The 12,697-nt window shown below is 46.8% G+C and overlaps 1 protein-coding gene across 1 annotated transcript in view; it reads left to right on the top strand.

Moving 5' to 3' along the window:
• The first annotated feature begins 2,723 nt into the window (after positions 1 to 2,723).
• The window catches only part of LOC144154788 (transmembrane protease serine 11D-like), a 39,458-nt gene continuing 29,484 nt past the window's right edge, over positions 2,724 to 12,697 (top strand). The window contains exons 1-3 of the mRNA XM_077685889.1: positions 2,724 to 2,759; positions 5,127 to 5,224; positions 10,251 to 10,392. Of these exons, the coding sequence (XP_077542015.1) occupies positions 2,724 to 2,759; positions 5,127 to 5,224; positions 10,251 to 10,392 (276 nt within the window). The remainder of the gene's footprint in view (positions 2,760 to 5,126; positions 5,225 to 10,250; positions 10,393 to 12,697) is intronic.

Here is a 12,697-nt window from a genome sequence, read left to right as displayed (position 1 = left end):
CGGATGAGGCGTTTGCGTGTGTGGCTGAATGCGATGTGTCAATGATGTGAGTGTGAATGCGTAGGCGTACACAGCACACCACGTAGACACGCCATACCGAAAGGGGACGCTAAATCTCCACTTTGGGTGCTGACCTTGGACTTCCCGTGTCTTCCATCACGCTAGGGCAATCCATCGCTCTAAGGCAATCCAGGACAATGCACGGGAAAGACGAATCCACGCCGTCAACAAATCCATTTAGGCTAGTAACGGCAGCGTGCACACAATGTGACCCGAAAGGGTATCGGTGCTGTGGATCTACGCACTGCCGAATGTCATGCTCGCGTTGCGTGATTCTGGATCATAAAAGGAACGCTTTTAATCGGGTGGTATGCTCGACGCAACCATTCGTCTAAATATCATTGTTGGCTGCATGGAAATGCCATTCGAGTGCATGGGGCTGAATCTTTGCCAGAAGAGTGTACTAGTGTCTAAGGTTCTTTAATTAAATAATATGGAAATGCAGTGCGCAGAGACACCCCATTTTTTAAAAGGTTAATATTAAGTGTTTTGTAGTGCCCTCAGCACTTCTCCGGCAGCAAGCGATGCTTTATTCACTGTGAAATCGAACATTGTAAGCCAAAATTTTCATTCTCCCTCTAAATCGTCTGTTTTAATGACGCCGACGAAGACGCATCCAGAGCACGGCCTTAAAACTAAGAATAGCCTGCTGACCACGGCTGCTACAATCTCACAGACAGCCGTTTGGTTATCTTGTTTATCGCCCCTTTCATAGATAGCGCAGCAATACTGCTGAAGTGCCAGTGTTTGCACTGTGCTTCTGGCCGGACCTCTACAGCTGCCGTATTTTTATTACGGTTCATACTAATCGTTTCCTAAAACGTAAGCTATGGCTCGGCAAACATGGTCGTGTAACTGACCGTGCCGCATACGTAAGTTGGTCAGTGTTGTGTCAGACAAGTCCAACACGTGCGACGGCTGTATTAGGCAGTGTCAGTCGGCAAAGTGCCGCCGTAACTGATTCGGTGTTTACATGCTCGTTTGGAGATCCAGACGGAGATTCACCCCACAATTCTTACTGCTATAAAGAGAATCTGCACTACATTTAAGCGTGAATAGCTAGCTCGGCAAGCTTATAAGCCTTGCCTAATTTGCGTTTGCTTTTGCCGGCCTCATGCAATCGCACAGCTGGGCTTACGACGTCATAGCTTCTGTTGCGGGAAATGAGCTAGTGGGTCGCATGGCTATTCCCTTTTTTCATAATTATACGGCTTATTTGAAAGCACTTTGCGTTAAAAGTGGTGCTTTAAAAGTGGTGTAACGATGCAATCTTTCGAATGAACCAAACTTGTGTTTTGTCGGCGGGGCCCCTTTGTTCCCCTTGACGGCACCTCCCTCCCATTTAATGCGGAAGCATCCGCCGCGGTGGCTCAGTGGCCGAGGCGTTGTGCTGCTGAGCCCAAGAACGAGGGATCGATTCCCGGCCGCGGCGACCGCTTTTGCCATGGAGGCGAAAAGCGAAAACGCCGGTGTGCCCGATATTTAGGCGCTGTTTAAAGGTCCCCTAATGGTCGAAATTAATCCGGAGCCCTCCATTACGGCGCGCCTCGTCGTCTGCGCAGCGTCGCCGCGTTAAACATCATAATCACGTAATTACGCGAAGCATGAATTGGTGACAGAACGAAAACCCCACCGTCCGTCGTCTGTAGCCGCAAAGCGGTTCCTAAACCTCCAAGTGGCTACGACGCGTTCCGTAGCACGGGTTTCGCATTAGACACATCTTTTTGGGCGTACGCTACACAGGCGCACACACCATAGTGCCGCGGGAAACGACTGCGCATGCGCAGTACGCTGTAAATCAACTTGGACGATGCGCATCCGCACACACGCAACAGCTGCAGAGCTTGCGTGTCTGTGGGCGATACGCGGGCCAGTCTTGAGAAATGTCGGCTTGGTCGAAAGGAAGCTTTCTGATGGCAGCTACTCAGGCTGAATCATGGAAGAAAGAAAGGCTTAGGAGAGTCCCTGACCCCACCTAGCTGTACTGAAGCCGGGAAGGCGTTTACAGGAAGTATTTTTTTATTTCGCTTGTATTTTGGGCGGGCGCGCCAGTTACTCCTGGCTTAATCGGTCCACTGTCATCTGCTCCATCAGCGGCTGTCTAGATACAGGCTGGGCCGTGCCCTGACGAGCTGGATCAGCGGGTCGGGCTGTCGCCTGACATTGCTACGACGCCGTTCTCTAGGGCACTCTGAGAGCGTGAAATACCCCGTGACTTGCGCCCTACTTCTCTCAATGCACCTATATATGGATGGGGCATCTCCCGAGCTTTAGTTCCTCTAAAGGCAGAAAGAAGTGCTGACGATGCTCCGACTGGAAACGCGGCCTTCATCATGAATTAGTCAGTAGGGAACGCCCTTCCAATCCTGGCAGGCATACAAGCTAAAAATGCACGAGCAAGGACAGCCAGGACGCTTCCCGAAGCAGATGGCGGCGTACGCCATCGTATTACGATGGTGGTTTAGCTGTTTTTTGTTTGAGCGGGGGGACTACACGTTAGGTGCATTGAAGAATTTTGACCTCTGCTAGCGAAAGCTCGGGTGCGAGGGACGTTGAGTTCGCGCTTGCTGTGTAATCAATTTGCAGTTTGGTCCAACAAATAATTCAAAGTGAGCAATATTGATGCTTTTTGACCGTTGTTATTTGAAAACACACTTCCTAAGATGACCGGTGGCAACTGCCCACTTTGCAAGCTAAGCGTGCGCGAAATTGAAGGTTTTGGTAAAACGGCGTTTTGGAACGGAGGCTGATGATCGCAGCAGGTGTGCTAGTCATCAAAAAACAAGACAAGGTTGAGGACCATAAACTTGTAATTGATCTTAGGTTGCCTGTAATAGCAGTTTGGGAAGAATGTTTATGACGACGAAGGCCATTCTTGGGATACCGAAACAAAAAAATTGCGGTCTATCTGCCACTCAATGACTCCGGCGGTACAAAAGCTAAATGGATAAATAAGAAGAGTATATGTGGGCAAAACTGTTCCGAACTAGTGAAGGTGGTGGCGTTCATTGTACATGTCGACACTCTTAAGCAAAAAGGAAACATTGGGAACATATCAAGCAAAACATGTATACATAACTGATAGCAGCGACGTTCTTGTAATTATAAATAAACGTTGGATTTATTTGATTGCATACGCGGTAAAAAAGTGTCGAATACAGGCGAGACAAAACTGAATACAAAAAACTGGCCGCGTGTCTGTTCGTTTCGTTGCAAATGTCGACAAAATACGATGGTCTGTCGTCGACAATTGCCAAGTAAATGCATCCGTTCGCAATCCCGCCAACCTCTCATGCTGCGCCTCTTCCGTCGCGATCCTCACAAAGTAAACACTCTAGAGGTTTGCTTAAGTCAATTGAAATTTACTGCCTTCCCTTGCTCCAGGCACGGTGTCTCGATGCCAGCGCTGCCGTACGGCAGAGACGCGCGTGAGTCGAGGCACCCTACTTCAATGTTTATAGAACCACGTTGCCCTACTCCACGTACGCTCCAAGGGGAACGGGAAACCTACCTAGTAGAACCTTTCGTAACTGTTGCCGTTTGATTTCTTAAAATGCCGCCACGGGCGACAGCAGGCGACAGAGTGAACGCACTGGGTGTAGTATTTCGCTTCCTATATCAAAAATCAAACATCCAGAATTTTTTTGTTAAAGTTGTTAAAGGCACACTGCAAATATTACTTATGTATTGATTTTCTACCTCATATTTACGTAATGTCTTGTTCTTGTTCAACATTCATGACAAGTATGGACATTGCCACCGGGCTTAGACGTTTAGATTTGGCTGTGGGTATATAAATCTATTGTTCAGGTTCTGTTTAACTTTCGCCGGTTGACTGAATCAAGTTGCATTCGGGCAGCGCTGTTAGCACTATTCGCTGCGCCCTGATATGTGGGTTATAATAAACTATCTTTTCAGGGAGACAGATAGATCAAAATTTCTGCGTTCAATAGCCAAATAAAGACTATCGTCCTTAAAAGATGTTTTTAAAAGATGTCTTTAAAAGATGTAAAAAAAAGCATGGAGCGCAGGCCCAAACGGATGCCATGCAAGCAATGCTAAGGCGGTAAAACTGAATTGAATTGAGCAAACACAAATTGCATCCTTAGTGGAGGTAGGGAAGGAGACGTGACAAAAGCATGAGGCGTAGTGCAGGCGAAAAAGAGAGTGTTACATGGTTCGGGAAGCAGAAGAATGTCGTCTTTCGACATTTGCAGTAAAGCAAGCAGACATTCTGAAAGTTTTTAGTCACGTTTGACGAACGTTTGGTGGAAACTTAATGAGTTCCCTAGTCTCGTTAATACGAGAACTAGTGAACAGCAGGTTCTACTGGCTGTTGTAACAGCTTCACTCGCAAGGAACAACGTTGGCCGATTCACCAATGCATATGTTGTGTATTCCTTGAGGAAGCCCTTTTGCGGACCCCTTCTGATTTTAGGCGACGCCCATTACTCCGAGTAACCCGCCCCCCGCCCCTAGCAAAACAAAGACGGGTCGATCATCATAGCGTCCATCTGACCTTCAGCATCAGCCAAGGTCAAGTCAGCCTCTAGTGCAGTTGCTCAGTGCAACCGTCTCATCGTTCGTTCGTCCCAATGCGAGGGGTTTCAAGAAGGGGATAGGGGGAAAGAGTAACGGATAATGACACCAGAAAACGATAAAAGAAGGCTCTGGGCGCACCCACGTTCAGTGCACAAGCGTTTTTAGACCAGTGACTACGCCGGCCAGCGTCTGTATTTGGTCTTGCGGGGCAATTTTTTCGCGCGTTCACTGTGGGCCAAGCATAAAAACCGAGATTTGCCTTACAAATTTGGGTTAAGCGCCTCTAACCAAGGTACAATTTATGGTTACGTGGTGTCATGTCCATGTCTGTATCGTCGCCGAGACGCTAAAATCTTTCTTTGGTATGACCACCGTCAGTGTTCGAGAGAAATGTAACTTCCTCGTACCTTTCGCCTGAATTCTTTGACCTCTAAGTCACGTGCTGAAAAGATTCGCTGGTCATCCACTGACACAGGGTGGAATTACTCATATTTATTTCCTTTTTCTGCTTTGTTTGTTGTCAGGTGTTTTTGGCAGTCGACTTCTCCAAGACTACTTATTACTGCTCAGCAGTCATCCTCACCGAGGTACACCTTCTGACTACAGCAAGTTGCGTCTACCGGTAAGAAAACCCGTACGTCTCCTAACTCTTCATCGAAAAATGAGGTAGGAGGATCAGAAGCAATGTGGTATTTGGTCCGAACGTAATTGGTTCGAACGTACCTAACGTTCGAACCAATTATGGAAAACACACAATTCAATTTTCGGCTATATCATTTTAAAATTCCTTGCCTACCAATATAAAAACGAAGTCGCCCTACAAGTTTAATACTTTACTTAGAACTACCTGCTTGAAGTCTAATCTTTCCCTTCAGTGTAATATTGCTGCTTACTTTTTCTTCTGCTTCTATCTTGTTCGTTATATTTCTGGTGACTTTAATCTGTCGCACTTTTGTTACAGTTGCATCTATGGTTTGTTTAGTTTATGATTATCCATATAGTTGTATTTAGTGCTATAGTTATGTACATGTTTTTCTTTTGCTATGTGGCTCGTATTCTTTCTTTTGTGTATTTTAATGGTGGTCCCGTGGACGGCTTCGGCCTTGGGCCTTCCTCTGCACTACAACTCAACTGTAAACATCTGAAAATTACTGCAATAAACTTGAACTTCATGAGTGATAGATATGTGCCATGAAGATACTGCATGCCGATGAAGGCGTACCCGTGAGTTTCCCGTTTGCCTTAAATACTATACGGCGTTCAAAATATCCTGTGTGGTTAAGTTTTATAGCAAGGCTAGTAAGTCATTACTGATGAATGTAAGCAGGTATGAAGGGGGGACGGTACTTTTTGCAGAACACGATCTGCTATATAGCCAAAAACAACATGCACAATTTAGGTAGTTGTAAGCGTCCGTATGCCGTTTCACGGTGTTCGAAAAATATGATGTCGGACAGTTTATTTGAACATATGGAAATATATTTTCCCAATAGAGAAGTGCGGTTGAGCGAAGCAAAAATGTATTAATGCGCAGTTAGCAACCAGCATACTACATGTAAAAGTGAAAAAAAATTGTGGTTGATTCACCTGTCATAGGAATTTGTAAAACACGAAAGTGAAATGTGCAGCGAAATCTGCAGCTGAGCATGATTTGCGGGTCGGCGGCTGTCTTGTGTGTGTGCTTGGCGAGCGACGTCCTGCTGGCGGGTCGTTTCGGCAAAGGTGTACTGGCATCATTTCAGTGACGGATATGACGTCAGTGAAATCTGGGGGTATCACGGCATAAAATACTTTCGTGTTACAATATAAAACCCCCAAAACGAACAACCCTAAGTATAACGTAGTCTTTAGTACTAAAGGTTGCTTCCCCACAAGAAGACCCTGTGTGCAGGGGTGCACCCTAAACGGGCCGCTTGCTTCGTAGTGCTGGAGTCACATCAGTGACGGATATGAAGTCAGCCAAATCTTCGTTTATCCGGGAATAAAACGCTTTCGTGTTAAAAAAAAAAACGGCTGACGATTGCGATATTCCCAAGTGCGAAATTTGTGCGGATCGCGAACTGCAGTTTTCTCGGTGACGGCGCATTCCAGCTGCGTCTCAGAAAGTGATCGCAGCATCAGCAAATTCACGGGGGGGGTGGGGGGGGGGGGGGCTCTCTCGTGCTATCCTCTGTGTGCTGTCTCCCCCTCACACCTTCTCCATACTTTCATCCTCCGCTTTCCTGCACGCTCGTCTTCGGTGGCCCGTCGGTTATCGCGTACCGCGTCGCCGCCGGGAAGCGTCTCTCGTCGCCTCGGCATGCCGCCCTCCCCCTCACACTCTCGCCGCATTTCCTCCTCCGTTTTTCTTCCGTCTTCATTGTCAACTTGGTTCTCTCAGTTACGAGGGACGACGGCATCGTCAAACTACGGTAGCGGGTGCTAAAAGGGACACAGAAGGCAAATAGTAAGTTTGGCTCAGACGAAAGTTCAACTGCCCCGAAGCCCCATCAGCGTCTATTCGGCGGCGAAAGATGCTCAAATTGCCGAGAAGCTAGCAAATGAAATACGCATCTCATTCATCCCGCCATTTCATGACGTTTCGCGTGACGTCAACGGTTGCCGGAAGCGAGTGAGACAGCGGTGTGGTCTAGCAGGAAAACTAAAACATACCGAACGAACCAACGCGGCCACAGGAGCCAGTGGTCGCACACTTGGCACATACGACAAAAGAACTTGCCCGTCCCATAGTTCTGTTACCTGCCACTCTCTGTGCGTCAATCTTGGGGCAGTACGGGACGTGAGATGGTGGTTAAACAATGTGAATGTGCCGCGCGGCCTTTCACTTTACGTACATAACCGCCTAGCGGCGCAACCATCGCGACAACGACGGCAGGGGCGCTCTTTTGATTTGCATTCTCGTAATGGATAGTCGGGTTTTAGTCACTTTGATGCACTCGGCTTAACAACGTGGCGCCATCTGTTAGTTTAACTTGTAACAGCGTGCAACGCTAAATTTTTTTCCCCTCGCGATATGGTAACGCTTATCGCGCCATCTGTTCCATGTTTTGCGACGCGAGTTGCCCATCTGCCAGAAGTGTGCCTAGAGATTTTACGAGCTCGAAAACCACTACTAACATACGGCGTGACGGTAGTATGGAATGAAAAACGTGCGGGAGATGATACAAATATCATTTTACCTAAGTACGCAAGAAACGATTTCGAACAAACACATCGTCCCGGCATGCACTTCAACGCCGAAGCACGAAATTAACAGGCCCTATATATGCCTCCGGCTCGCCCTATATATGTTCCACTCGCTTTTTCTGATTTACGGGCGCAAACAAGTTACTTTAGTCTGGCGCCAGCCGAGAAGGTTAAAAAAAAAAAAAAAACTCGCGCACACCCCACATAACCGTTGTGGGGTTGAATCATCGCTAGAGCTAAGTCCAACACAGGATGCACAGTTCCACCCGCAGGAACACGCCTTTCCATTTCATCGTGAAGCGAATGCGACCACAACACACACACAGCATCTGCCGCCGCCGGCCTTGCTGCAAAACGTCCTTCGGGCAGACAACGCTACGTGAGGGAGCCAAAAACGTGTTTTATCAGGCGCAAATTACTGTTCCCACAAGAGCAGAGCCGTGGAAGGCCGACGCGGTATTCGCCGCCATGATGTAAACAAGGAGATAACAGACAAGTGACTTCGCCGAACCTCCAATAACCATCGCACCCGTGACGGGCGCCGCGGCTTGGCAGCTTGCGCATGTCGGCACGGCTTAAATTATAGCTGCGCATTTATATTCGTATATGACCTATGAAATTAACATTGCAAGAAAACGTTAATGGTTTCTTTGAGGGCTTGTGTGCGCGGTTCTCGTTTTGTTGTTCGCCACGTGACTCTTGGCGCACCCGCTCAGTCGCCGTTTACGTCATCTCTGCACGGTAGCTCATAGCTTCATTCTTTTAATTCTTTACGCGATTTTCTCCAAGATACTGACCCAGAGACTCGTATGTTCATTTTCTGCGGCTGCTAATCCATGTGTTTAGACCAACTTCGCTTTTGTATTCACTGTTCCCGTACGTGTTGCACACTAAAACGCTTGAAACCCTATTGCATGCGCTCACTACTACTACTACTACTAGTACTAGATGATTCGGGTGAAAAGGAAAGGAAGGGCACTGGGGATATTATTAAGCCCATCTAGGGGCTCACCTGCACACAACCCAGTGCGGGGGGAGGGGAAGGAGGAGGGATGAAAGATTACAGAGGTGAAATGGTGGTAAAAGAGATGGGTCAGCTAGAGAAGGAAAGCGTGGAGCCTCTGCGCAAAACTAGGCGTCTTTTCTCGGTGGTGGCCTGGCGACAAGCGGTTGATTCATCAGACAGACAGACAGACAGACAGACCAAAACGTTGAGGTTTGGGTCGCCTAACAAAATTAACAGTGGCTTAGCTCGGCTGTGCCAGGATATACGTACGTGCACATGAGCTAAGCTTCTGCTGGCTATTCTTAGCTTTCCTGGTTGTTTGGGATTAGCTTGATTATCATGCTCACTGCTGCTTGAATGGCACACACACGGTAACCGCATTATGTGACACATGTATATTTATCCAGCGGCTCCGGCGCAACGTCACCAATCGCCCCGGAGCTAAGCTGGTTCCACAGGCGCACGCCGGTGTTGCTGATAGTACGAGACATTGGTTCCACACCTGGCTACCCCTGGCATGATCATTAAATGGACCGGGCCACCACGTGCGGAAGGGAGGTCGGCGAAGACGCTGGTCGCGTGGGGTGTGTCAGAGACGCCGGGCGGCGAGTAGCGTTCCGTGCGCCGTGTGACGTCCCTGCTCCTCGCGAATGCACAGCACGGCTCTCCAGAAGCCACGCGAAACTTCTCAACCGCGGCCAGTAGAGCTCACGCTACAAAAGAATATCATCTTTAGGAAACGCAATTCAGAAGTAGCAATAATACGTGGGCCATGCGGCACTCAGTCGGCGCGCAGAATCCCTACATTACTGTGACTGAACACCTCGCCTCTACTCCTTATGGGAGTAGCAAGAGGGTAGGTGCAGAGAGTGAGGGTGGAAGCTCTGGCACAGGCTAAAGGGAGTTGTATGGCGGGACGGCAGTAACGCGTTATCTCTTTCCGCCATTTGTAGCGAAAGAAGCAGAGACGAGGCCAATTTTTTATCTCAGTAGGTACGTCCACGTCTCAAGCAGAGTCAAAGTCAGAGGTGGTGTTATTTTTCCATTAATTGGGTTACAAAATATGTGTATACAGATGTAGGTTCCATAGTCAGGGACAGAGTCAGGACGTTGTATAGTAGTGAAGGTAGAAAAATTATATAAAGCAGCAAACAGTCGTAGCGAGAGCAAACAGTGAAATACTACACGGGGAACACAAAGGATTCGACCAAGGAACCGTAAGAAAAAAGAAACAAAGGCGAAAATTCCACAGACAATATACGATTACTAATGCTGGAAACCTCTCCTTTAACTCTACCTTTTTTCACGCTTGGATGAACGGGTATAAACGATTGTGATTTAGGAGATGTTTATTCACATCCTAAGCCGAAAGCACTTCAGGAAATGAATGATGCCTGTGCCGGAAATATCAAAACATACCGAAAATATACAAAAACAAAAAAAAAACTTTCTGCAGAAACGGAACGTACCCCACATGGGCGAAAGCGTACTACGAGAGCACGGTGCGACTCACGGGTGACTACGTATACGTGGACAAGATACGGATCCACACGGACTACACAAGCAGGACCTTCAGGAACGACATCGCCCTCATGACCGTAAGAGCATGCGCAGCATGGTGTAGCAGTGGACTGATAGGGTTGCTGTTTAGAGTAGATTTAGTTTTCCAACGCATTGTGCCTTAAGCCTCTCTTGTGATTCTAGCTGCTTCCTCACGGCGATAGTAAACGGAATTTTTTGTAGTGTTTTATTTTGCCACAGGGAACAGATGACGGTGTATGATGCGATGATGATGAGGAAGGTGATCAGATACATATGAAAAAATTTTTTTGGCGGATTTAGTCCACTTATGGAACGGTGATGGGACTGTTTGTCTAAGTAATGCGAGAGGGCTGGCTTAGGCGTTGTACTAGGCGCAGCCGAAGCTATTTGCAGTCGAGCTAAAATAATGCGGAAAGATAATACTATGTGCACTTGTAAGAAGGTTTTCATGGAAACGGTTCATCGCGTAAAAGTCTTCTAAAGTATTATTGGCCTCACAGTCAAGCTCACCCTCTGCATGGGTAAAGTGCAAAAAGACCAGCAAGTTAGGGCTTGGAGGTTTCACAGAAGTTATTTCAATTTATGGTTTTAACACCGCAAATGTTTAAAAAAATGCTAGTACCACAGTAATAAATGAAACACCAACGGCATGTATAAATGAATTGCCCTACTCGTGTTACTTCCATGTAGTAACCGATGGATATTTGTCTACGTTTTTGGGTCAGCTACACAAGTTGTCATACGATGGTGTGAATCAAACGTTTAATTCGGAATTACCGCATACAACCAGCTTTCCTTTTCCTTCCTAGAGAAAGTTGAGAGAAGAGGGAAAGCATTCAATCTCCGTCAAACGTGCGTCATATTCTTCGTTAAAAGTGCCCCCAACCTTCGCTAAAACTGCGCCTAATCGATCACCAAACCTTCAAAGACCGAAATCGCAAACGAAGAATGGACCCATGCGACCATTTTTCGCGCACTGTGTAAACGAACCCACGAACGATCTAAATACATACAGATATGTAGTTTATGGGATAAAGGTATGCAATTGTATTTCTTTTGATGATCGGTGCGTGAATTATCTTATCTGGACCCGCCTTTTTTCGCGATTTTCAAGTAACTGCTTTGACACAAAGACATCCCAGTTTCACACACGCACCGTGTGTTCAGAGATCTTATCAGAGCTTCTCGGACTACCAATCGGTCTATGAGGAAATGTATTAATTCTTTGGCACGACGCTGTCGGCCCCACTAAGAAAGTTTCACTTTAACAAAGGCATATCGACGACTGACACTGCAGCTTTCTCTCGACTACATGAGAGTTTTGTTTTACTTTTTATGAAAAAAATGTTTGGATTCATACAATATTATCGCATAGCATTCAATGGAACTGATTTACTCATTTATGAATGCACCAAGACTGTACAGCACTCTACGGAAGCTAATGTATGCAAAGCTGCCTAAATGGGTTTCTCCTACAGTGTAGAGACGTGGTGCTTACGATTTTGAGCTTGTTTGCACATATATGTCCTGGCAATATACAGGGTGTCGTAGCTATCATGCACCAAGAAAAAAAAGAGCAATGGCGTTACTAGAACAAAACCCAGTGCATAATGTTTGCAGTCTGGTGAAGAAGCGGGCAGCATTTTTCCGTTAGGGAGGCTTGACTAATTATTGTAATTAATGATCTAACTCGAGAAGAACTGTCCTAGTACCCACGAGGGGCATCTAACTGCGGCATTTTCAGCGACGAACTATTTGCGTACACGTTTATTCTGACTGATAAAGAAAACCCGCGAAATATGAAAAATAACACGTGACGGCGCTTCCGGGCGCATTGTAAAGCAGCGTCCCCAAATAAGCTGATTGAAAGCAACTGCTTCGCCTGCCACCCGCCCGAAGAGACAGCGCATCACCTTGATAACGGCATGCATAGAAGGAGCAGCAACAGCAAGATTCGCGGGGCGCGTATGCCGATAAGGCACAAACTCGGTCGGGATTTCTTCTTTTTTTTTTCTTTTGTTTATTTCATTCTCAGAGGCAGCCTGTTTGAGGGCATTGTTTTACAATGCGGGCGGAGGCGCCGTCACGTGGTATTTTTTTATATTTCGCGGGTTTTCTTTATCAGTCAGAATAAACGTGTACGGAAATACTTCGTCCCTGGAAATACCGCAGTTATATACCCCTCGTGGGTACCTACAAGTGCCTCATTGACACTTTAGTGATTAGGACAGTACTTCTCGAGTTAGATGATTAATTAAAAATAATTAGTCAAGCCTCATTAACGAAAAAAAACGCTGCCCGCTTCTCCACAGTACTGCAAACATTATGCACTAGGTTTTCTTCGACTTACACTCTTACTAT

Source organism: Haemaphysalis longicornis, unplaced genomic scaffold (genome assembly GCF_048455015.1).
Source record: "Haemaphysalis longicornis isolate Haplotype H1 unplaced genomic scaffold, Haemaphysalis longicornis Haplotype H1 scaffold_91, whole genome shotgun sequence".
Taxonomy (NCBI): Eukaryota; Metazoa; Arthropoda; class Arachnida; order Ixodida; family Ixodidae; genus Haemaphysalis; species Haemaphysalis longicornis.
Note: the sequence above shows the minus strand (reverse complement) of the source record. Positions and strands in the feature narration are given on the sequence as shown.